This window comes from Poromitra crassiceps, assembly GCF_964638095.1.
Source record: "Poromitra crassiceps genome assembly, chromosome: 4".
NCBI classification, from domain to species: Eukaryota; Metazoa; Chordata; class Actinopteri; order Beryciformes; family Melamphaidae; genus Poromitra; species Poromitra crassiceps.
The window spans coordinates 16,909,247-16,936,898 of record NC_139626.1 but is presented as its reverse complement, the minus strand read 5'-3'; the positions used below and the strand labels follow the sequence as shown (position 1 = coordinate 16,936,898).

Sequence of the window (27,652 nt, the reverse complement as noted above, 5' to 3'; positions counted from 1 at the left end):
TAACAGCCGCCCTCGGAGCAGATTCTGCCTCTCCAGCAGAACTTCCACACCTCCGTTGTGACATAAAACGCATCACAACGGAGCGCTTTGGCAGAGGAGGAAATGGGAGATCTCCATGAAGAAAACACACAGAGAGAAGGTAAACACTGTGCATGTGCTTACATTACCGACATTATTAATGATATACAAAGTGGGTTGATTACCGGTAAAGCCATCCTTTAAGCCAGCCCAGTGCACATCTATTCATCTGGCTGGTGGGCAATTTTATGATTAAAATTATGATCAGTGTCATCATGCTGTCTCTCAGTACATGCGTGAGAGGCTGCTTATGTGAGAACTGCAATATGTGAGATTTTAAGAAAATAACCTGTGCTGTGAAATATCCCTTTAAATGACAGGCCATAAGTAACTTCTTTACCCAAATATAACAGCTGAGCTGCTTCATGATTTTGATGGTACAGTGATTTCTAATAGGGAGAATAGCAGCTCTGTCATTCCCACATCGCCCTCTGAAGGCCTGTTCCTGCATTAAGCATTTTTGGTGTCTGCGTCCCGGTGGCTTGACAGTGTCAAGTTGCCTGGAACTTTTAAGTCAATTTCCTGTACAGCTCCCGCCAATTAAAAGTTTTCCACGGACAAACTATCATCATGCTTTTATTGTGAAGTACGGTTAAGAAGTGAAACGTGTTTCACTCACTAGCTTGATTAGTGGTGCAATGAGCTACTTCTCTCGCTGAAACAAGTTGAGATAACAACATTTCGGGATATTTGTAGCTACCCTCCCCCCTTCCCAGCGAGCCAGTTATAACACTGCAGAAAGGCGCTATCTTCCCCCCCCTGCAGAAAGGTTAGCAAAGTAGAGAGTACAAGTAGAAACCGTGAAATCAGGCTGATATCGGAGCGTATACAAACAGGGGAGTCTAGCATTTAGGTGGGGGCGCAGTTTCCCCAAATAGTAAAACTAATTAATTAATTAATTAATTAATGAAGATTGTCCGAGTCCGAGCCAAGTCTCAAGTCTTTCGAGGATGAGTCTCAAGTCAAGTCTCAAGTCAGTCTGTGTGTGCGACTTAAGTGCAACCCAGGTCCAAGTCCCCATCTCTGACCTCCAGTCATTACTGTGTAACAATTGGCCTGTAATTTAAAGGGTTGCCTCTTGTCATTGTTGTTTGACTCTATATTATTAACAGAATAAAAAAGAGACTGCAAGTCCTCCACTCACATTAGAGGAGATGGTCGCCGTCTCCCTCCAGTAGAAAGTCTGACCGGTGGAGCGGCAGCCATCTTGAACCTCGTAGACGATGACTCCTTTGGCACAAACCCCGAGGATGATGGCTCCCTCTACAGGCTTCTTCTCACGCATCACCCGGTAGAACAGCACGCCGTACTCTGGCAGCTGCTGACAAACCTACAGGAATACAGTAATATAATATTCATGGGCCAAAGAATGCTGACTCTGTTTGATGTCATCTTGATATATGAGTCATTATGGTAAAACCATACTGATCACCAGTGGTGTAGTGGTGAATACAGGGCTACACTATCCAAGGTGAGTGGTTTACCCTCCTTGTTTCCTCTCATTGATACAGTTGATCTGACAATAGGCGAGTAAACTCTGCCTCATTTCAGCGGACCTCCAGCCCGCCCCCAGAGACTTCTAGAAAGTACAAAGTGCACGGGCCAATCAGGGACCTGCCTCATAGTTTACAATGTAACCAGCCAATCAGGGAGACCGCTGGCAAAACAGTTATGGCGGGTCCCGAAGCAACGATTGGTAACTTTAGCATTAATAAACAGCCATAAGTGCAGTTATCTTCTTTTATATATATATATCTAGTATCTATATATACATTTGGCAATGTGGGCATTGTTTCAATTTTGTGTTCCAGAAGTGATGTCACTCAACTGGAAGTGATGTCATAAGGGGACACACACACACAAGGAGGCATTGTGACACCCCGCTTAGACGAGCTGAAGTGATGTCATAAGGGGGCACCCACACACCCACACCCACTGATGACATCATTAGTGATGTCATAAGGGGGCACACACACAAGGAGGCATTGTGACATCACTGATGATGTCAATGTTGTCCTCTTCACTGATCAATGTTGTTCTCTTCACTCAATGATTCTGCCTGGCACTGAACATTTCATATCAAATATTTATATTACTATGTTGTCACCTTGAGAAACTCAAACTCGGCTTCGTCAGTGAGCATGTGGGCGTTGTTGCTGTGCAGCCGCAGCAGCTCCTGTTGAATGCAAGGCAAGGCACGTTTCTCCATCACGCTCTTGGAGACGTACTGCTCAGGGCGATAGTAGCTCCTACCATACACCTGCACACAACAGAGCACACACATTTCACTAATACAATTTGATTGATGCAAATCGTTGTAGTATAATAGTATGATAATAGTTGGGATGGAAGCGCAATCTATTTTTGAGGTGTGGAGATGTGCACATTACTTTGAATTTGCAGGAAAGGACAGGAATGTGACACCGCTGTGAACACAACATCAAATCTCTCCAAGCACAAGCAAAGCAACATGCTACAAAGTGAGCAGCAAAAGAGCCACAGAGACCCAAGCTCAGTCGACCTGAAGCAAGCAGCTAAAGCATGATTTTCAACAGGTAACGTTCAAAGCAGAGATAAAACAGGCTTAATTGCATCAGGAAATGCTGCCCGTTTGTTTCTACAGTAGAATCGCCATCTTTCAGAAGCACAAATCTAGTAAAAAGTGGGACAATGTCTGTAACCATACGTTGTCCCCGCCTGGTGTTCACAGTACCTCAGGCATGCAGTCTCCATACTCGGCCTGCAGGGCCAGAGCGCCCAGGTACAGAGCGGTCTCCTCATGGCAGCACAGCCTGTCCTCCAGCAGGTCCCTCCTCAGCTGGAGGTAGTACTGGTGCCGGCTCAGTTTGTGCCTGACGGAACACAGCACACACAGGAGGATGCATTCTGTCACAGAGGTTTAGGTTATCGTTCTCCATAATGAAAGAAAAGTGTAACACTTACAAAAGCAGAGAAATGTCATTGACAAAGAATTTGATCCGGAAGAAAAGGACAAAGCTGGTTGTAGGCACTTTCTTCCAGCTGTCGGGAGCAACTTTGCAAATCTTGGTGTCATTTTCCAGGAAGAAAAACTCATTATCTGAGCAGAGAAGAGAAATAGTGAGACAAGAGTTCAAGCAGACAGTGTTGACTTTCTAAACGTCACCACAGGCAATCACACTGGTCTCAGCAGAGAAAAGTTGACTTTGCATTTTTGTGTTTGGTTCATTTAGCTTCAAACTGATCAATCACAAATCACAAATGGACAAATCTGATTGGTCACTTTGCTGATTTTAAACCAGATTTGTATCATGACACAATCGGTAGATCAGTGTTGATAAACAAATGGCAGCTTATAATGGGACCGTATGGAGCCAGCCTTGAGTGTCTCACGCTAGCAGGCTGTGCTGTCACTTCATTTTCATTCACTTCATTTTAAAAACTGCTCACACAACCTTAACATACATATATGATATACATCAGAGCCTTGAGCTACTTCTGATCTCACTCAGAATGTCAAAAATATAAGTGATGTGATGTATAGTTTTTGAGATATTAACGTTTGTTTGGCACAAAACATACTAGTTAACAGCTGCGGTTCCGGGTGGCATATCCGGGTGTCATGATGTCATGCTGATTCGTCATATACTGTATATGCAAATGAACAATTGCTGCCTTCAAATGAAAGTGGTGAACTCGTGTTTACGAGACGGGAAGTTGTGTACACGACATGGCATTCAAGTGGTTACGTTGTGAACATGCACAGTTGACTAGAAGCCACCGAGGCTAACAATTGAGCTAACACTAGCTAGCCAGCAGCACCTTATACAGGAAATGCAAAGGCATATGCAAAGGCAAAGATGAGATGTTCCTCAGTCATATTATAAAAAAGACTATGAAAAGCTCTATACAGCTAAAATGACAATATATTTGCTTTCCATCCACGTCCATCCGTGTCCGCCATTTTCTGAAAATGTCACAAGACACGCCACTCGAAGCGTTCAGAAGATTTCCACTTAACATGTCATGAATACCACATGAGCTCTCGATCCAGGTAAGATGCAGGTAAGTTTAACATTGTTCAAATACGACTGATTCTGCAATGATACAAAGCTGGTTGAAAATCAGCAAAGTGACCATTTAACACGTTCACTGCCAATGGCGAGTTGACTCGTCAAAAAAATTCCAACGGTTCACTGCCAATGACGAGTTGAGACGTCAGTGCTACGTGGATCAATGCCCCCCACGTCTCCTATAAAAATATTGGAGCGACCGAACGTGTACAACCCATTCCACCGACCCACTAAGTGGCGACAGTGCTCTCCATTCTAGAGGAAGGCAAGCAAAAAGCACTGTGAGGAAGCCATTCTCATGAAAATGGATTGGCGAAAACGCTTTCGCGCTTGGGAGCTGGCGGTGGGGTTTTGCAAATTTGCATAATAGATTACGGGTGGAACACACTTTGAAACACGCAGCATAAATAAGACCAGAATCGCAAAAGCTTCATCAAAGCTCTCAGAAACCCAAGAAACGAGCGAGCCCATCCATCCAGACTTGCCCAGCGGCCGCCAGGCAGACAGGCAGACAGGCACAGCAGCAACTCGTTTGTCACAGACCCGCTGCAGAGCCAAGGAGGGCGGAGGAGAACGCCCACGGAGGGAGGAGTTGGAAGCAGAGGGGGGTTTCCTGCTGTTATGGAGGAAATTACTGTTCAAAACTATTGTTTAGATGTCTGACGTCTTACTGATGCCAAAAATGAATGGTTAAAGTGACTGTTCTATCGAATTTCACAAAAAGCCGTTTATCTCAGAATAAATTTACAGAGACGCTGAAACCATGCTGTATTCAACTGCTAATGCTTACATAACTACTAACTCTACAAACTAACTCTTTTAGACAGAGAAAGCACACATTCTATTAGTTCTTTTGAGATATTGTGTGTTCACAAAATCCTAACAGAAACGAATCCTCGGCTCTTGAAAGATGAGCCAGAATCCTCAAAAAAACCCTCTGGCAGAACCTAACTACAGTTTTGAAAAACGGCTGGCAGTGAATGTGTTAAGTTGAGAATGATGAGTTTACGGACTTGATTGACTTGCTTTCTCTGGGGCCCATAGCAGTCAATAGTCAGTCAATTGGACAGACAGACAGACAGACAGACAGACAGGCAGGAAGACAGACAGACAGGGAGACAGACAGACAGACAGACAGACAGACAGACAGACAGACAGACAGGCAGACAGAGAGACAGACAGACATACAGACAGACAGACAGACAGACAGACAGACAGACAGACAGACAGATCAGACATAAATACACACAGCCAGTCAGTCAGTCAATCAATCGATCAGTCCACACTTAACAATAACAAGCTCCAAGAGTCAGACATTCATGCTGTTACTCATCCACTTATTCACAGATCTCTCCCTCTCTCATTGGACATTCCTTAACCCTTTCTGCTCCATTATACCGTCAATGTAAGCAAGGCCAAAGTAGAAATGTTCCACCAAGTTGGAGTGAGCCACGATCATGTCGAACACGTCTCCTCCTCTGGACTTCACCTCACACTTGACCAGGATGCTCTGGCCGTTTGGCATCACCACACTCAACTCCCTCTGGGTGGTGGGAGACTTCACTTTCTTTGACTGCAAGGGGGAGAAACAATGTTGCCACTTTGGATACAGAATTACAGAATAGCTAATTATGGCTAATGCAGATACCCTGCCTTCCAACACGAGAGTTGCAGGTTCGAGCCCCCGTGTTCCCGCCGGCTTGATCGGGTGTCCTTCCAGGCACAATTGGCCTTATGTGCGATTGGAAATTCGGATTAACCCATTGATACCTGATGCAGCATTTGTGTGTGTATCCCTTTAAGACTGTGAACCGCGTCACGCGGTTCGCGGTCCTAAAGGGATACACACACAAACGAGGGATATACAGTACACGCAAATGCTGCATCAGGTATCAATGGGTTAAGGGTATGAGTCCTGGTCGCTGGACTAGTGCCTCCTCTGGTCGGTCGGGGCGTCTGTTCGGGCAGAGGGGAACTGGGGAAATAGCCTGATCCTCCTTTGTCCTGCTGGTGAAACCCCTCGCTGTCAGGTGAAAATAAGCATCTGGCGACTGCACATGTATCGGAGGAAGCATGTGCTAGGATACAACTCTCCCCGGATCGGCAGAGGGGGTGGAGCAACAATCTGCACAGCAGGAGAATTGGCCAAGTACATTTGGGGAGGGGGGGGTTGACTACTACTTGTTATGAGATGCGACAGCATTTTAGAAGAGACAACAAATTAATGACTGTAATGTTATCGCCTAATCTTCCCAGACAAAACAAAGAAAATGTCTTAAATTGGCTTATTTGCCCATACGGAAGAGGCATATATACACATATATGTAGTAAACATACATGTAGTATATGTTCATATAAGTATTCGACATATATCCACATATATATCCAGGATATATGTGCATATATGTGCATATGTATCACAATATATGAACATGTATGGAATTGGAACGTTTCATATATGGTCCATATATGTTAGTCCTATATAATTATATATGTGCATACATGTATAGATTGTATATGGACACATATGGTAATTAATTATATGTACATTTGTATGCATTGACACTATACGGACATATATGCTTAATACATATAAAACTATATATGAATAATAACTATACATACATATATGTTTTATTTTATATGAACATATATGACTATTACCTGTGTATAACTGTATGTATTTACCTGTATTCGACATATATCCACCTATATATCCAGGATATGCGTGCATATATGTGCATATATATCACAATATATGAACATGTATGGAATTGGAACGTTTCATATATGGTCCATATATGTTTGTCCTATATAATTATATATGTGCATACATGTATAGATTGTATATGGACACATATGGCAATTCATTATATGTACATTTGTATGCATTGACACTATACGGGCATATATGGTTAATACATATAAAACTATATATGAATAATAACTATACATACATATATGTTTTATTTTATATGAACATATATGACTATTACCTGTGTATAACTGTATGTATTTATCTCTATTCGACATATATCCACCTATATATCCAGGATATATGTGCATATATATCACAATATATGAACATGTATGGAATCAAAACACATATCTCTTAATTAAAAGAAATATAATTTTCCAAATTATTTTTGATTGAACAACATCTCAGAAGTGAAACCCACCATAAAAATGGTTAGTTTTGTGCAAGACTTCCAGCACTACTGGATATTTTCAAGGTTTGTCCAGTGTGCATGAGATTTAAAAATAAGGGTTTTTTGACAGTGGAGTCATTAAAATGCCCCATAGTCTATATTATGGTTTTAGTGTAAACATTATATATTATATATGATTTAGAAGCTCATCGTAAAGCTGATTCCAAATATATAATTTAAAAGCTTCATAAATTAAATCCTGTGGAGTTATTAACCATATTAGATCCCTAATCTCTGCCCCAAATGCATCATGGGACTTCCATGCAAATTCTGGAGAAATGTTCACGCCCCCTCCAACCAGTCTCTCTGCTGCACCCTGGATTACTTACATGAACATAGATGATCACATGTATGAGAATACTCATATATGTTAATTGCTTATATGAGCATACCTGCTGACATATGTAAGTAAAGTCTTCTAGGTTAATTGCTGATATACAGATATATGTAGACATATGTAAGTTTAACCCTATATGTTCAATGCGTACACAAACATATATGATTACATGTATGAGAATATCCGCATATGTTAACTGATTATATGAGCATATATGTTGACATACATAATAGTAATCATATATGTTTAATGCTTATACGAACACATATTTTGATATGGAAGAGAATAACATATATGTGTGTTGCTTGTATTTGCATATATGCGGAAATATGTAGAAATATTCTTATATGTTAATTGCTTATATGTACATATATCTAAACATATGCGAGAATAACCCTGTATGTCCATTACTTGTATGAACATATATGATCACATGTATGAGAATACTCATATGTTAATTGCTTATATGAGCAAACATGCTTGCATATGTAAGTAAATTCTTATATGTTAATTGCTGATATGTACATATATGTAGACATATGTAAGTTTAACCCTATATGTTCAATGCTTACACAAACATATATGATTACATGTATGCGAACATCTGCATATGTTAATTGATTATATGAGCATATATGTTGACATACGTAATAATGATCATATATGTTTAATGCTTATATGCACACATATTTTGATATGCAAGAGAATAACAGATATGTGTGTTGCTTGTATTTGCATATATGCGGAAATATGTAGAAATATTCTTATATGTTAATTGCTTATATGTACATATATATAAACATATGCAAGAATAACCCTGTATGTCCATTACTTGCATGGACATATATGATCACTTGTATGAGAATACTCATATGTTAATTGCTTATATGAGCATACATGCTTACATATGTAAGTAAATTCTTATATGTTAATTGCTGATATGCACATATGTGTAGACATATGTAAGTTTAACCATATATGTTTAATGCTTACACAAACATATATGATTACATGTATGCAAACATCGGCATATGTTAATTGATTATATGAGCATATATGTTGACATACGTAATAATAATCATATATGTTTAATGCTTAAATGCACACATATTTTGATATGCAAGAGAATAACATATATGTGTGTTGCTTGTATTTGCATATACGCAGAAATATGTAGAAACATTCTTATATGTTAATTGGTTATATGTACATATATCTAAACATAATAGAATAACCCTGTATGTCCATTACTTGCATGAACATATATGATCACATGTATGACAATACTCATATATGTTAATTGCTTATATGAGCATACATACTTACATATGTAAGTAAATTCTTATATGGTAATTGCTGATATGCACATATATGTAGACATATGTAAGTTTAACCCTATATGTTTAATGCTTACACAAACATATATGATTACATGTATGCGAACATCCGCATATGTTAATTGATTATATGAGCATATATGTTGACATACGTAATAATAATCATATAGTTTAATGCTTATATGCACACATATTTTGATATGCAAGAGAATAACATATATGTGTGTTGCTTGTATTTGCATATATGCGGAAATATGTAGAAATATTCGTATATGTTAATTGCTTATATGTACATATATCTAAACATATGCAAGAATAACCCTGTATGCCCATTACTTGCATGCACATATATGATCACATGTATGAGAATACTCATATATGTTAATTGCTTATATGAGCATACATGCTTACATATGTAAGTACATTCTTATATGTTAATTGCTGATATGCACATATGTGTAGACATATGTAAGTTTAACCCTATATGTTCAATGCTTACACAAACATATATGATTACATGTATGCGAACATCCGCATATGTTAATTGATTATATGAGCATATATGTTGACATAGGTAATAATAATCATATATGTGTAATGCTTATATGCACACATATTTTGATATGCAAGAGAATAACATATATGTGTGTTGCTTGTATTTGCATATATGCGGAAATATGTAGAAATATTATTATATGTTAATTGCTTATATGTACATATATCTAAACATATGCAAGAATACCCCTATATGTCCATTACTTACATGAGCATATATGATCACATGTATGGGAGTACTCATATATGTTAATTGCTTATATGAGCATACATGCTTACATATGTAAGTAAATTCTTATATGGTAATTGCTGATATGCACATATATGTAGACATATGTAAGTTTAACCCTATATGTTCAATGCTTACACAAACATATATGATTACATGTATGCGGACATCCGCATATGTGAATTGATTATATGAGCATATATGTTGACATACGTAATAATAATCATATATGTTTAATGCTCATATGCACACATATTTTGATATGCAAGAGAATAACATATATGTGTGTTGCTTGCATTTGCATATATGCGGAAATATGTAGAAATATTATTATATGTTAATTGCTTATATGTACATATATCTAAACATATGCAAGAATAACCCTGTATGTCCATTACTTGCATTAACATATATGATCACATGTATGAGAATACTCATATATGTTAATTGCTTATGAGCATACATGCTTACATATGTAAGTAAATTCTTATATGTTAATTGCTGATATGCACATATGTGTAGACATATGTAAGTTTAACCCTATATGTTCAATGCTTACACAAACATATATGATTACATGTATGCGAACATCCGCATATGTTAATTGATTATATGAGCATATATGTTGACATACGTAATAATAATCATATATGTTTAATGCTCATATGCACACATATATTGATATGCAAGAGAATAACATATATGTGTGTTGCTTGTATTTGCATATATGCGGAAATATGTAGAAATATTGTTATATGTTAATTGCTTATATGTACATATATCTAAACATATGCTAGAATAATCCTATATGTCCATTACTTACATGAGCATATATGATCACATGTATGGGAGTACTCATATATGTTAATTGCCTATATGATCATATATGTCAATTTATATTTGGATCACATATATGATCCTCACATATATATACATATATCTCAGGTGGGTTTGTATGCAAAGTGCATACATGTACATGTATGGTGACATATATGTGGACCTTGTGTCGGATGTATGTCCATATATGTGTATATATGCCTCTTCCGTATGGGTGTGTGCAGTGGAAGGGTGTTCAAGTTGTGGTGTAAAACGGGGTAAACTATAATTTTAATAGGTTTTGGAAGGCAGTGAGGGAGGCATTAATCTTGCAATCTTCCGTTTTATTGATCATGGTGGTGTGTCTCTTGTAACTATGGACACCTCTTCAAACACTCAGTGAGAGGGTTCAATACCTCTCCAAACACTCAGTGAGAATGTTTGATACCTCTCCAAACAATCAGGGAGAGGGTTTGATACCTCCCTCTCCAAACACTCAGTGAGAGGGTTCAATACCTCTCCAAACACTCAGTGAGAGGGTTCAATACCTCTCCAAACACTCAGGGAGAGGGTTTGATACCTCTCCAAACACTCAGTGAGAATGTTTGATACCTCTCCAAACAATCAGGGAGAGAGTTTGATACCTCCCTCTCCAAACACTCAGTGAGAGGGTTCTATACCTCTCCAAACACTAAGTGAGAGGGTTCAATACCTCTCCAAACACTCAGGGAGAGGGTTTGATACCTCTCCAAACACTCAGTGAGAATGTTTGATACCTCTCCAAACACTCAGTGAAAACACTCAGGAAGAGGGTTTGATACCTCTCCAAACAATCAGGGAGAGGGTTTGATACCTCTCCAAACAATCAGGGAGAGGGTTTGATACCTCTCCAAACACTCAGTGAAAACACTCAGGAAGAGGGTTTTTTATACCTCTCCAAACACTCAGTGAGAGGGTTTGATACCTCTCCAAACACTCAGTGAGAGGGTTTGATACCTCTTCAAACACTCAGGGAGAGGGTTTGATACCTCTCCAAACACTCAGTGAAAACACTCAGGAAGAGGGTTTGATACCTCTCCAAACACTCAGTGAAAACACTCAGGGAGAGGGTTTGATACCTCTCTAAACACTCAGTGAAAACACTCAGGGAGAGGGTTTGATACCTCTCTAAACACTCAGTGAAAACACTCAGGAAGAGGGTTTGATACCTCTCCAAACACTCAGTGAAAACACTCAGGAAGAGGGTTTGATACCTCTCTAAACACTCAGTGAAAACACTCAGGGAGAGGGTTTGATACCTCTCTAAACACTCAGTGAAAACACTCAGGGAGAGGGTTTGATACCTCTCCAAACACTCAGTGAAAGTGGGTTCCATTGCTTTTTTCTACAACTCACCACAATGGATCCAGGCAGCTCTAAGACAATCAGTGGCTCATCTCGCATTCTGACAAACTCAGGTCCCATGTCCTGCAACAGTTCACAGTAAGTTATGTCCTGCAACAGTTCACAGTAAGTTATGTCCTGCAACATTTCACAGTAAGTTATGTCCTGCAACAGTTCACAGTAAGTCATGTCCTGCAACAGTTCACAGTAAGTTATGTCCTGCAACATTTCACAGTAAGTTATGTCCTGCAACAGTTCACAGTAAGTTATGTCCTGCAACATTTCACAGTAAGTTATGTCCTGCAACAGTTCACAGTAAGTTATGTCCTGCAACATTTCACAGTAAGTTATGTCCTGCAACAGTTCACATAGTAAGTTATGTCCTGCAACATTTCACAGTAAGTTATGTCCTGCAACAGTTCACAGTAAGTTATGTCCTGCAACAGTTCACAGTAAGTTATGTCCTGCAACAGTTCACATAGTAAGTTATGTCCTGCAACATTTCACAGTAAGTTATGTCCTGCAACAGTTCACAGTAAGTTATGTCCTGCAACATTTCACAGTAAGTTATGTCCTGCAACAGTTCACAGTAAGTTATGTCCTGCAACATTTCACAGTAAGTTATGTCCTGCAACAGTTCACATAGTAAGTTATGTCCTGAAACATTTCACAGTAAGTTATGTCCTGCAACAGTTCACAGTAAGTTATGTCCTGCAACAGTTCACAGTAATATGTCCTGCAACAGTTCACATAGTAAGTTATGTCCTGCAACAGTTCACAGTAAGTTATGTCCTGCAACAGTTCACAGTAAGTTATGTCCTGCAACAGTTCACAGTAAGTCATGTCCTGCAACAGTTCACAGTAAGTTATGTCCTGCAACAGTTCACATAGTAAGTTATGTCCTGCAACATTTCACAGTAAGTTATGTCCTGCAACAGTTCACAGTAAGTTATGTCCTGCAACAGTTCACAGTAAGTCATGTCCTGCAACAGTTCACAGTAAGTTATGTCCTGCAACAGTTCACAGTAAGTTATGTCCTGCAACAGTTCACATAGTAAGTTATGTCCTGCAACAGTTCACAGTAAGTCATGTCCTGCAACAGTTCACAGTAAGTTATGTCCTGCAACAGTTCACAGTAAGTTATGTCCTGCAACAGTTCACATAATAAGTTATGTCCTGCAACAGTTCACAGTAAGTTATGTCCTGCAACAGTTCACAGTAAGTTATGTCCTGCAACAGTTCACAGTAAGTTATGTCCTGCAACAGTTCACAGTAAGTTATGTCCTGCCACAGTTCACAGTAAGTTATGTCCTGCAACAGTTCACAGTAAGTTATGTCCTGCAACAGTTAACAGTAAGTTATGTCCTGCCACAGTTCACAGTAAGTTGTGTCCTGCAACATTTCACAGTAAGTTATGTCCTGCAACAGTTCACAGTAAGTTATGTCCTGCAACAGTTCACAGTAAGTTATGTCCTGCAACAGTTAACAGTAAGTTATGTCCTGCAACAGTTCACAGTAAGTTATGTCCTGCAACAGTTAACAGTAAGTTATGTCCTGCAACAGTTCACAGTAAGCGCCATTTTGGAACGATGAGATGCATAATTTCATCAAGTTTTATCCAAATTGGATCAGTGGCATCTGATATATTGCGACTGACACATGGAAGAGTGAACAATTGATGAGGTACTCCAATTGGGTTGATTACAGGTGTTACCTGTTTCAAAGTACCCTATTTCCACTGGTGATCTGTTCTTATCTGTACATTGAATATTGGTATGGCTACTTGTGTAAAATACTTTATAATAAAGTGAAATTGTGTCTGTGCGTGTCTGTATATCTTTTATGTACGCCCACACCCCAGGGCCGATTGGGCTGAAAATGTGCATGGTGGTAGGTTCTGATCCGGGGAAGGTCATGAACAAGTCATCAAGTCCTGGAACCACCTGTAAAGTCCTGGAAACTACCTGAAAACTACCTCACACTCACACCCCAGGGCAGATTGGGATGAACATTTGCATGGTTTTGACTTATTATCCGGCATCCGGGGAAGATCATGGTCAGGTTGGACTTTCCTGAACCACCTGGGAAGTCCTGGAAACCACCTGGACCCCAGGATTATTTCCAACCAAGCAAAAGGCGCAATTGTATTGCTTTGTGCCTATTCAACCCGGGCAACGCTGTGTACATTGCTAGTATCTTAATAAAGGCAAAGCTGGGCTGTCAGACTGACAGAGGTCACCCGCAGGTGTGCTCTTTACGATTTGCCGTGATCTCACGTAAAGTGGCATAGCTGTGGCCGAACACAATTTCTGCTCGCTCGCTCGCTCACTCACTCACTCACTCACTCACTCATAGAGACTTGGCATTCTGGTTATAGGATATTTAATCTTCTATTACTGGGCATGGTACAGCAAACATAGGAAACAATATTCCGTGTCACCTTAAGTCTCCTGTCATTCAGGCTCATGGTGGACTCGAAGTGTGTGATGGATGGTGGGTTGGCATGGCGACGGTCCATGTATGGGCTGCAGGGACTATGAGGAATCTGCTGCCAGCTGCTGTAGCTCTCCCTCTGCCGGACGCCCGGCCCGGGAATCCTGCCGGGAAATCACTTTTTCATTTTTTTCTTTTCCCATTTCATTTATTTGGATAGGGACATATACACATAACATTTACCAACGTCTGATGACATGTATCAAAGCATTTATAGCCTAGGCTAATTTGCAATGAGTGTCCCTAGATGTTATTAAAAGCACCTTTTAAAATCAAAGTACAGTAAAATATACAGTAAACATAAACAAGGATATCATCAAATCATCAAATCAATCAGTCAGTCAATCAATCAAAGAGCAACACAAACAATCAAACACAAAGGATATAAACATTGTATATGTCATAACCCATACACCCATGGGAACATTGGTAGTTACTCTTCAGGAACTCCTTTAGATTTGTTTTAAAATGCTCCCAGCTACGATCCTGTTCAATGTGTGTGGGCTCATATCAAAACTAAATACAGGTAAGAGTGAAAATATGTATGTTGAATTTTGGGGTAACTCGCCCTTTAAATTTGTCATGGTCTTTCAGGGCTCCTGGTTGAATCGTTTGGTTTCTCACATATTGTACATACCTAGATTCACATCACAAATAAGCAAATAGATACAGTAGCAGCTTTGGGGTAAGTTTTCATAAGCTTTTTTTTTGTCTTCCCTGCTCGCTTTATATTTCTTTGCATGGTTTATGGTCCGGTCCAGGGAGAAAGTGCTTCACAGAAACAACTGTTATCAGGTATGTGATCTGTTTCTTCTTACCCGGTGGGCTCAGATGGATAAGACGCTCCTGAGAAAGTTCTGGAGAACTTCCTCCTCAGTGCCCCGGTTGAAGAGCCTCCTGGAAAATGTTTTTATTTGGTTCTTACTTCTATATGACAAAATGATGGGTTGACATTTAGCGTCTGTTTCAAAACTTTGGTTTCTTACTGTGTAATCTGTCCCTGATCATCTGACTGCGGTCTGTGAGTTTGGATCCGTTTTCAGCCATGGACACATGGTCAACCTGCAAAGAGATAACAGGAGCTCAAGTAAACAAGCAGGACGTCTGGATATCAAAAGTTATAGTGTTAGACACACAGACAAACAGACAAACAGATACAGTACAAACATACATATGGGAGGGTGGGGCTAGTGGGAGCTGTGCCCCCTCAGTTGTATTTTCTGCCCCCTCCCCCAGTTGAAGTCCTCTTCTACTACTCATGGCGTGACATTGCTGTCTTTTAGCGGCTGTAGCAGGCTCATTTTTAAAGGTAGAGTGGAGAGACATTGCTGTCTTTTAGAGGCTGGAGCTCATTTTTAAAGGTAGAGTGAAGATACTGAGATCAAATATGAAACGAAGACCTAAGGCATCGAATGGTACCAGCCATCTCATGCTACCTCGTGGGGAAGGAGGGTGGAATAATGCTCCAAGGTTAGGCAAGATTTTGATGAGGGGAAAACTGGCACAGGCATTTTCAAATTGCTGTCAGGTGAAAAGAAGCGGCTGGCAACTGCGCATGTGTCGGAGGAAGCATAGTGCTAGTCAACGGCTCTCCCCAGATTGGCAGAGGGTGGAGCAGCGACCGGGGCAGCAGGGAGGGAAATTGGCCAAGTACAATTGGGGAGAAAATGGCGGAAAGAAAAAAAGCTAACCTAACCAAACCTACCCCAAGCTAAGCTAACTAAACCTACCCCAAGCTAACCTAACCAAACCTACCCCAAACTAACCTAACCTAACCAACCCGAGCCAAACCAAGCCAAGCTGAACCCAGTTCAGTTCCCAAATTCCACCAAGCCACTGCATGCGTCCCTGTCGCCTCACCGAGTCTCTGAAGACATCTTCCACCAGCTGCCTGACCAGCCGCCCAGCAGGGGGCAGCATGGCGGCCTTGTGGTGAAGCTGGCAGTTCTCCAGCACGGTGAGCAGGTCGGTCCTCCGCATCACCATGTCCTCACACATGCTCAACAACAAGCTGTCCAGCTCCCCGCTCAGCTGCACCGGCTAGAGGAAAGACAGAGACACACACACTGACACAAACACACGACTGAGTCATTTGAACATGAGAGAAAGGACAGGGAATAAAAGTACCTGGTCTTGAGGTAGCTGGTAATCAACACACCAGTACAGCGTCATCCCCAGGGAGTACACAACCATCTGGTGGACAGCAGGCAGAAATATATAATATACATGCCTCTACTGTTGATTAAGGTTCTTAGTGAATAGTGATAGTGACTAGTTTGTTCCAAAATGAGATATCAAACACTTGAAAATAAGTGACATCTTGAGCTCTATTTGCACGGAACTAGGAACATTTCACAATTGGTAATTTTCCTGATTTTGTAAAGAACCCCCCCCCCCCCCCTTCCCCCCAAATGCATTTAAAACATTCCTCAACGAAGCAGTCACTGATCTAAAAAGTTAGCAGCTGAAATAAGTGAGAGCTAAATTTTCACAGAACTAGTAGCTTCCATCAAGGGACTCTCATGCCTCTCTCCATCTTTAAAAAAATGGCATGAAATTTGTGCTGGAAAATAACGAAAGCAATGAGCACAAATCACAGCACAGCCCTTGGTATTACTCTCATGTAAATCAAGGATTTACACGATTGCAAGCCCAACATTCAAACTGATTGTAGGTAACATGCATTGCTTTATACAAATGTTGTTTTACAGAAGTCTTTCATAGCTACTGTGCAGTGTATGACCATTTTCACCGGTCCTCTGGTCATATGTTTCCAACCTTTTCTGCTGCCGCCCTGGTGGACGCGGCATGGTGCTGCTGGACCTCGGGGGCCGTGAAGGATGCCACGTCTTGGTGTCGGGCACAGCTCTTGAAGGCCAGACTCCCAGTGGCTGACAGCAGCACCGAGCCCGGGCTCAGCACGCTGCACATGTTCCCTGCACCTGAACACACACCACAATCAACATCGCTGAGACGTCTACCAGTACAGCATCTCATGTAACTTCCCCTTGTGCTATTTTGGCTCAGCATGTAGAAAGCTGCCATGGATAGGAGAGCAAATATATTTTGTTGAATTCTTCACTAGAGAACAGTGGGGCAAACGATGGGCTCCCAAAAGGCCCGCAGGCCCGCAGCAAACAAAATGAAAAGATCGGAAGCCATTTAATTTTAATAATACTGTATAAATAATTTAATTTCCCTCGTGATTGTTAGCTATTTTCTTCCCTTTTAACTTTTGAGCAATCTGTTTTGAGCCAGAAGGTTAAGTGATTCCTAGGCTATATTCTATGATTGCTGGAACAATTTGGTTTCTGAACTACAAAGTGAGCTGTTTGATGTCAGAAGTGTCAGTTGCCCTGTTACTTGTTACTTTGGTTGTTGGTACAGTTCAGTTGTTTCTTAACTGCTAAGCCCAGTTTTGAGCCAGTCAGTTCCTTCATTGGTGGAAACCCCCCCTCCCCGAACTCTGAGTAGTGAGTGAGTTTCAGGCCAGAATGGTCAGCATATGATTGATATTGGGCGAGATGCTGTGGAAAGGAAATACTCTTCCGGTACCGAAGTGTCACGTGACTGTTGAGCTCTATATCTGGTATATGAACAGGGAAGAGACGGTGTCAGTGTGGTTGTTACCTTTGCTGGAGATGTCCAGTAAGGCCTCAGTGGTGGCGAGCAGCAGACACCAGACCTCCTCCTCCTCCAGTGGTGAACCCCGGGCCTCCAGCACCTCTGCCAGGGTCACAAACGTACCCATCCTGTTACACACGCACACGCACACACATACACACACACACACACACACACACACAGACACACACACACACACACACACACACACACACACACACACACACACACACACACACACACACACACACACAAGATGTGCTTAATCACTGACTGAGTGACTCAATCACTGGATCACAGAGGCAGAAATGTAGTTTAGTTTTCTCCGCCATCTTGTTTCTCCCCTGACATCGGCAGGTAGCTCGCAGTCAGGCTGACCAATATCATGCATGTAAGCTGAAGCTAACTGAAGCTAACTGCAAGCTAAAGTAGAATCTATACATGAATTATATCATATTGGTGTTTATTTCGATGCATATGCGCGAGCTGCATGCATGATCTCATGCTGAGATTTTGGCGGGGGTTCCGACGCCAATGCGTCACTGGGTGTCCTGCGAATGGCGTTTTCGGCACCGATGGGTACCAGAGCAACCGGTGCTTGGATCAGGAGGATCAATGAGGCCCGTGGGCATGGTGGAGACTACAGCGGCGGAGAGAGGAGATGGAATGGAGATTAGTACCATGGATGACTAAGTCATGTGACTGGAGTCTTCCCCTCTGAAAGGAAAGGTAGTAACACACGTATTAAGGCCCAATTATACTCTATGTTAAAGACGGAGACGGAGACGGACAGAGCCTTCTGTCCGTACTCTGCGTTCATTTCGTGCCTTTTCTGTCCGTCATCTGAAAGCTTACGGATACGCATGAAACGCAGCAAAACCACACACACTCATGCATTTGACTCTCTACTGCCCACTGGTGGATGTATTGCTTAAAATGATACCAACGTGAAAGACCCATGGAAGTATGTGGGCAGTGACGATAATAACGTTTGAAACGGACGCATCTATTTACGTGTGGAAATGGAGTATAAATGAGCCCTTACACCGTTTGGAACAGACGCATTACGTATGAAGTATGGAGTATAAATGAGCCATTAAGCGATCAGCTGGCAGTCAGCTGCTTATTACACAGTGTAAGGCAGTAGTAGAAAGTGAGACAGACAGTTGGTGGTAGGTGGTGCAGTGGTAGCACTGTCGCCTCACAGCAAGAAGGTCCTGGGTTAAATTCGCACCAGGGATGTTGTTGGCACTGGGGCTATGTTGCCCCATGCCTTCAGTGCCTAATGCCCAGGTGGGCTATCTTGTTTAAAGGGCCTTTCTGTGTGGAGTTTGACATGTTCTCCCCATGCTCACCTGGGCATTCCTGGGAACCCCCCACTAAAAACACGCAAGAGGATCGCGACCAGCTGCCCACCACTCCTGGGCCTTACCTTGGAGGAGGGCGATCCAGGATGGGTCAAACGCGGAAGACAATTTCACTGCACAACTCTAAGTGTACATACACATACACTGTATGTGTACATACACATACACTGTATGTGTATGACTCATTTTCTTCATGCACCAAATCAAGTCTCAAGCAATTAAAACGGACTCACTGTGACTGTGATTCCACACCTTGGTTGTTGATGAGCAAGCAGACAAGCTAGCCAGCATTTAACTGGAAGGACAACTGCGTTTCAACCGTAAGATAGCTGAACAGCGACCCAGCATCCTTCTGCAGTGGTCCCTCAGACAGACCGAGGGTTTAGCAGACAGAGGTCAGAGTTCAGACAGACAGGACGGTTTAGGAATTAGATCTAAGTAGAAACAAATCCACCTTTGTGTCCTCTCAGCACTTCTCAAACCTTTCATTGAAAATCATCACCTGAGAGGGGAAGACTGTCGCAAAAAAACTCATTCTGAAGGAATGGAAGCCCCCCTCTCTGCCTTCTTTTCAGCAGTGGTTGACAGACATGGCCTCAGTTATATGGATGGAGAGACTCAGGGTCCTGAGGACCAACTCACTTGAGAAATTTTCAACTATCTGGGACCCGTTTCTGGCCTACCTTGACGAGGCTAGGGGTGACGGGTAACTCGCCCAGCTGGTTTCTCATAGACCCCTTGCGTGGGAACATCTCTTGCAAGCACATAAGCACCTCATGCGGCTGGTAGCACCACATTGTATTTGTAATATAATTATATATGTATGCATTTTCTTTCTTTATTTTTGTTCCTTTTTCCCTTGTCTGAGTTTGTTCATTTTTGTTCTTCGTGTTCCGAAAAATGCTGAAAAATAAAATATTGGGGGGTGAAATCATCACCTGAGGCTCATCAATATATTTCAATAGTATAAATATATTATTAGTATCATTATTAGCCAAGATGACATCTTCCTCTGAGGAAGACAGTTGAAACATCAGTCCAATAAACGTACTAGATGTATTGAGTTATCCAGTTGTTGCAAGAAATCACTTCATGTTGATCCTTTTCAGACAAAGGCCCAATCCCATTTATTATTTTTACCCCTACCCCTTGTTTTGAGTGTCCCTCACTTTGGCTCTTGCCCTTCAAAACGGAGCCACAAGGGGTAGGGATTGAAAACAAACACCTAGGAAATGGGACACCACTCATTACCTCATCATTTTTGCCAAACTGTGATAATAAAGCTATTTCTGGTTCAAACAGATTGAAGTCTGCAGATTCTCATAGATACACTATTTTGTCATCATATTACATATTACCAGAAATTAATTAATTCAATTATTGTTGAATAACTGAACTTATGAACTTATTAATATTTAGATTATACTATTTTATTAGTTGACTGGTTGGCTCAGGAGTCACTGGAAAACATGATTATAACATTATAGTAGGCTAGCCTATAGGATAATAGCCTATTAAAATTTACATTGATATTGTACACAATATTCTGTTGTTGTTTTTTTACATTTTATTCTGGCGATTGGGTTGCTTCATAATCGGGATATTAAACTATCTCGTGTGGTTTTTGCTGGGTCGGGTGTCCAAAAACAACTTATTTTATAGCTCCATAGTCACGTTTTAGTGTTAAAGCTTTTTACACAGACCTGCTTGCAGATGCTGGCTGGTGCTTCTGTGACTCTGTTCCCAGCTTGGAAGCAGTGAATCGGGACACCCTACCCCTCCACGTGAACGCACAAAACGGAGAGTTAAGGGCTAAGTAGTAGGGCTAAGGGGGGGAATTTGGATTGGGCCAAAGTCTGAAGAAGCAAAGATTCTCTTCAGGACAGGGACCAACAGGGTTTATGGGAAATGTAATTGCAAAAGATCTGCTTGTCCAAGACAAGCAGACAGGCGTTAATGTCAAGCCCTGCACTCTTGCTGAGGTCATCCTTGTAAATGAGAATTGATTCTTAAAGTGATATTACCGTAAACTGCCCCAAATTCAGAAGTCATGGTAACTAAGCGCTTTACAATCAGTAGGTACATTCACCCATTCACACAGACATTCATACAATGGCGGCAAGCTACCACGGAGGGTGCTGGCACAGCATAGGGAGCAATTTGGGGTTCAGTATCTTTCTTGTCCAAAGACACTTCGACATGCAGACTGGAGGAGCCGGGGATCGAACCACTGACCTCTTTTATCCAAAGTGATTAGTGGACGACCCGCTCTACTCCTTGAGCTATAGGTCGTTTCATTTTTTCAAACAGAAACAGACTCCAGATTTTGATAGGATGAACATTTGCATGTGCAATATCATTCAGAGCTGAACTCTACCAAGACTGCTCTCCACTAACAGCACAGAGGCAGCTAGCACGCTAGCAACACAGCCTGTCTCTGGTTTAGCTTACATCACAGAGGCAGCTATAGCGCACTAGCAACACAGCCCTGGTTTGGCTACTTAATGGTAGTTGTAAAACAATTATCTCATCAATGAGCAATGGATTGTCAAAACGAATTGTACCATTGATGAAAAACGTGACTTGGATATAACAAGCAAAATATTAGTCAGTCTGTCTGTCTGTCTGTCTGTCTGTCTGTCTGTCTGTCTGTCTGTCTATCTGTCTGTCTATCTATCTATCTGCCAGCAGCTGTGCCATGACATTTCCTTGTGGCGACATCAGTAGTGAGAGAAAAGTAGGGTCGCAACATTGCATATAGATAGAGGGACTGACAGTGAAGATTGCTCAAGTGACCTTCACTGATGACATCATCGAGTGTTCGAGTGATATCACTGATGATGTCGACTTTGTGACATCATCAGTGACCAAAATCATCACAAATCTCACAATGTGGGACCAAAATCACAGACAGAAAGACAGACAATTTTATGTATGATGATGATGAAGCCTTTCTCTGTAAATGGTAATTGGCCTGCATTTATATAGCGCTTTTATCCAAAGCTCTTTACAATCAGTAGGTACATTCACCCATTCATACACCGATGGTGGAAAGCTACCACGCAGGGTGCTGGCACACCATCAGGAGCAATTTAGGGTTCAGTATCTTGCCCAAGGACACTTCAACATGCAGACTGGAGGAGCTGGGACTCGAACCACCGACCTCTTTCATCCAAAGCGATTAGTGACGACCTGCTCTACCTCCTGAGCTACAGCCTCCTGAGCTACACCTCCTGAGCTACAGCCGCCCTCTGTGTACCAGCCGCCCTCTGTGTACCAGCGCCTGAAAAAATATGAATGGTGGTGAACGGCGAGAGACGTTACATTTTTGATCCCGTTTGAATTAAACAGTTAAACAGTTAGTAGACGGACAAACCCGTCTTTTATTGTCACACAAACACACCCAACACATGCATGCGGCCACAAACACACACTCATGCTGACGGTGGCCGGTGAAATTTGTCCTCTGCATTTAACCCATCCAGGCTTGTCCTTTCCTCCGGGGGGCAGGCCAGGAGCAGTGGTCGCTTTTTCTTTCCAGCGCCCGGGGACCAACTTCGGATGTTGTCGTCACTGGTCGGATGACGATGCCGATCTTCTGCATGTTTTTAGTGGGGGGGTTATGTACAGAGGAACCCCCTGGGGAGCACGGGGAGAACATGCAAACTCCACACAGAAAGGCCCTTTCAACGAGATAACCTGGGCAGTAGGCACTGAAGATATGGGGGGAACACAACCTCAGCGCCCACAGCGTCCCAGGCGAGAATCAAACTCAGGACCATCTAGCTGTGAGGCGACATCGCTACCGACTGCGCCACCATACCCCCTGTTGTGTACTATCTGTTGTGCCACATGTCATGTTTGTCAATGTAAAAGATAACTGCAAGTCAAGAAAGTCGCAGTTTGTGGTAAAACCGTGGCACTATCTATCTATATACAGTATATCTATCTACTGTATATATAAAATTGAGTATGTGGGCTCTGTCTGTTTCAAGTTCTGTGTTCGGCCACAGCTACAGTATGACGTTTTAGGTGCGATCGGGCTCAAACCTTCAGGGTGTGTAAAGGGCACCCGTGTGGGTGACCTGATGGAGCTAATGATGCTAATCAGCTAATGATGTGATGTCATCAGTGATGTCATCAGTGATTATGTCAAAAGTGATGTCATAAGGGTGCACACACACACGCACACACACACACACACACACACACACACACACACACACACACACGGAGGCATAGTGACAAGACTGATCAGTGATGTCACACACACAAGGAGGCATTGCGACAAGACTGATCAGTGATGTCATAATGGGGCACACACACAAGGAAGCATTGTGACATCACTGATGCAATAACATTTAGTGAGCAACACACACACGTGCCAACAGGGCAGGCATGGCCGAGTTGCGGCTGAGGCTGCGGAGCGGCCGAGTCTAGGCATCGAGCGCGCGTAGCTTGCGAGATGTCTAGTAAGTTATAAATCAGAAAGACTACGCACAACCAGTCACATAAGTGACGTCTCCATGTTGTTGATGGTGTGACGTATATTGTGCAACATGAGCGATGTGATTGACAAAACTAAACCTTACGTTTCAGTTTCAGGAAAAACTGTGACTTTCTTAACATGCATAGTTATCTTTTAAATTGACTAAATTTACATGTAGGTTAATACCCCGTGGCACAATTCCAAAGGGATCAAAAAAGTATCGTCTCTCACCTTTCATCACCGTTCATATTTTTTCAGAAGCTGGTACAGAGGAAGGCAGGAAGTGACGTTGACTTTGGCTCTCTATAGCCAAAGTCTCCACGTTCACAGTGAACGTGGAGTGATAGTATAATAGATGGATAATGTGAGCGTGATGTCACCCATTGGGTTTTGATACACACAGCGTCAAGTATACGGCAATGAACACAACTACTTCTTTTTCTAGTCATCAAAATAAAAGAATACCATTCTGTAGCGTACTGTAACTGTTACCAACACGCAGAGCCTCCAGATGCGTCATGCAGAAGCGTCATGCCCATTCCCCTCAGATTAAATAAATACCTAAATGCAAAATCCGTGGTATGGCACTCATTAGTAGTACAGCATCAATCCCCTTTTCAAATGTGAAAATGAAATGTTGTTAGTTATTATAGGCATAGTTTGCACATCAAGTTAGTTGGCTACTTGTACCAGGCAGCTAAAGTTAGCATTGTAATTGTAATGTAGAGCTGTTATGGCAGTGAGCTGATTTACCACCACTATCACAGGTTATAGTTAGCAAAACACTAAATTACATTTGATGTCTCCAGGTCAAGATGCAGTTCTCTAAATTAATGTGCATTGTGTGGATATAGTCTTTTTATGTGAATAACATTTTTGGTGAAGCAAGAGTTAGCTATTTTTCAAGAAAAGTGGGAGCAGTGTACTGTAGAAGTGTGTGTTCACACACACACACACACACACACACACACACACACGCGCACACGCACACGCACACATACACACACACACACACACACACACACACACACACACACACACACCTATTATTACCTGTTTTCATTCATTCGTTCGTTCATTCATTCATTCATTCACTATAAATGTTTCTGTCAGTGGATGTCAGATTCACTGTTAACACACTGTAAATCTTTCTGTCAGTGGATGCAGTGTCAGGTTCACTGTTAACACTGTAAATGTTTCTGTGGACGCAGTGTCAGATTCACTGTTAACACTGTAAATGTTTCTGTGGACGCAGTGTCAGATTCACTGTTAACACTGTAAATGTTTCTGTGGACGCAGTGTCAGATTCACTGTTAACACTGTAAATGTTTCTGTGGACGCAGTGTCAGATTCACTGTTAACACACTGTAAATGTTTCTATGGATGCAGTGTCAGATTCACTGTTAACACACTGTAAATGTTTCTGTCAGTGGATGTCAGATTCACTGTTAACACACTGTAAATGTTTCTGTGGACGCAGTATCAGACAGAAACATTTACAGTGTTAACAGTGAATCTGACGGAAACATTTACAGTGTGTTAACAGGGAATCTGACAGCAAGGAAATTAGGTGTAACATCGTGTCACCAGTGCAGCGTATTATAACAGGAGGCCTAACAGTAGGGCTGGCAAGGTCTGATAATAGGTCATTCTCTAAAGTGGGGTCCGCGGACCACCAAGGGTCCCTGGGGGGGTTCCAGGCGGTCCCCAGAAAAATGATCTTAAACTTCTGCATTATTTCATTTACAGTAATAAAGTAATAAAGACAATTAGAGAATGTAGAAGACTGACTGTTTTGATCATAGTTTATCTGTCATCTCTTTAGTCATGTAATCATATCTGACAATAAAATAATCTTTCTTAGATTTTGGTATGAGAGACAAAATATCATCAAACAGGGTCCATGGCTCTAATGTGAACTCAGGTCCTATAAGAGAAAGGTTGAGAAACATCTCCAGGTCTCCAGGTCTCTAATGTGCAGATGTTCTTAATGAAACACATAGCCCACTTTACGCAGCCTACCTTATTTCATTCGATCTCTGCAGAGATTCCTCTGAAGTTCCTCTGAAGAGGTTCCTCTGAAGTTCCCTGGCTGGGATCTCGCCGCTTGCTGTGACCTAATCCTCCATTCTCCATAGCTCCATTCCTCCAGGCCTCGAGCGCCTCTCACTCCTCCAACTCTCACTTTCTCTCATCATAGCTTTTCATCCGCCGTGATTTCCTCGCATGAGATCGCTGGGGACCACACAAAAGGCAAATCAGCTCCATAACATCATTAACATCATTTCCTCTGTGCTCGTCAACTAATGACGTGTCACTGCTGTGTTTTCTGTCATGTTCTGCTATTTTTAGACCGGGGCCTTAAGAACTTAATTGGATTAGCAGGGCGAGCTAACGGCAGATGGGACAGCAAACCACCAATCCATTGTAGGCTTCATTGTGTTAATCTGACGTTTCCACCACCAACTGTCCCGCTTTCTACTACTACCTTACAGAGCTTATTAAGCAGCTGACTGCTGATTGCTTAATACCAGTGTCACAGGCTTACCTTTCCTATCAGAGGGGGAGATTCCAGTCACATGACTTGGACTCGAATCAGCCATACTTTTAATTGCTTGAGACTTGACTTGATGCATGATGACAAGCCCTTGAGACTTGACTCGATGCATGATGACAAGCCCTTGAGACTTGACTCGATGCATGATGACAAGCCCTTGAGACTTGACTTGGGTTGTGGTGACTTGGGACTTGACTCTGACTTTCATGACTTGAAAAGGTTTCTAAAGTCTTGACTTTAGAAAGTCTGGAAAGTAAATGACGTCTTATGATAGTAAATTTGTTAAAATCGCCTTAAATATCGCTATAGAAAAGCCAATTGGCGATCACTCCCTTGATAGTCTCGCTGGCCAGCCTCAGCGCAGGTCTCCATTGTGGAATTGCGATGGGACGACGCTTAGCAGCAGTGCCCTTGGAAAATAGTTCCCAACTTCCCAACAATTATTTAGAATATTTAATCTATAAAGGCCAGTTAGGCAATGTATGTACCTGACATGTTTCGACTGCTGTTTCTGCAGTCTTCATCAGAGGTGTCACGTGATGTTAGTGTGACGTCATCTATGGCGTGGTTATGGAGTTTTTTCTCATCCCACCTGAAGTGTTTCCAACAATCAAACTTGCCATTTTCAGCATGTAGCAACAAGCTAGCGTGTAGGTTTCTGCCATTAGCTTGCTGGCTAGTTAGCATTGTTGTTTTCACTGAGGCGGCAGGGCACTATTTACAGCGACACACAGGGAGGAGGAAGCGGAAGCCGCTCTGATTGACATGGTCGGAGCCGACAGAGCTTGTAATAAGCGGGGAGCGGACATCCGGCAGCGACTGAAACAGTCGCTCCAATGGGAGAGCAGCTGTAGAGCAGGGGAGGTCTTATACCAGTAGCCTGTTTCCGTGCAGCCAGACTACTCCCTTGATAGTGTAGCCTATCAGTTAAAAAGCAAGACAAGTGTTGTGCAGCTTCATTCTACCGTTGCAAAACCTCTCCTCTTCCGTGAACGCGCAAGCGCTCTTGAACGTGCCTCCGCAGGAACGCGCAGGCGCTCTTGAACGCGCCCCCCAGTTTACATTGTGCAGCAGAGGAAACATCGCAAGGTTTCGAGTCGACGACACATCGGTATGAAATGGCAGA

General features: G+C 42.0%; 1 protein-coding gene across 1 annotated transcript in view; it reads right to left on the bottom strand.

Moving 5' to 3' along the window:
- The window catches only part of LOC310775634 (FERM and PDZ domain-containing protein 2-like), a gene marked incomplete at both ends in the record, with an annotated part of 20,865 nt that extends 2,625 nt beyond the window's left edge, over nucleotides 1-18,240 (bottom strand). The window contains 13 exons of the mRNA XM_083635790.1: nucleotides 1,223-1,408; nucleotides 2,186-2,338; nucleotides 2,792-2,930; nucleotides 3,022-3,157; nucleotides 5,529-5,703; nucleotides 12,009-12,080; nucleotides 14,437-14,593; nucleotides 15,308-15,386; nucleotides 15,476-15,551; nucleotides 16,350-16,529; nucleotides 16,617-16,682; nucleotides 17,268-17,431; nucleotides 18,120-18,240. Of these exons, the coding sequence (XP_083491916.1) occupies nucleotides 1,223-1,408; nucleotides 2,186-2,338; nucleotides 2,792-2,930; nucleotides 3,022-3,157; nucleotides 5,529-5,703; nucleotides 12,009-12,080; nucleotides 14,437-14,593; nucleotides 15,308-15,386; nucleotides 15,476-15,551; nucleotides 16,350-16,529; nucleotides 16,617-16,682; nucleotides 17,268-17,431; nucleotides 18,120-18,240 (1,704 nt within the window). The remainder of the gene's footprint in view (nucleotides 1-1,222; nucleotides 1,409-2,185; nucleotides 2,339-2,791; nucleotides 2,931-3,021; nucleotides 3,158-5,528; nucleotides 5,704-12,008; nucleotides 12,081-14,436; nucleotides 14,594-15,307; nucleotides 15,387-15,475; nucleotides 15,552-16,349; nucleotides 16,530-16,616; nucleotides 16,683-17,267; nucleotides 17,432-18,119) is intronic.
- Between the last annotated feature and the right edge of the window lie 9,412 nt (nucleotides 18,241-27,652).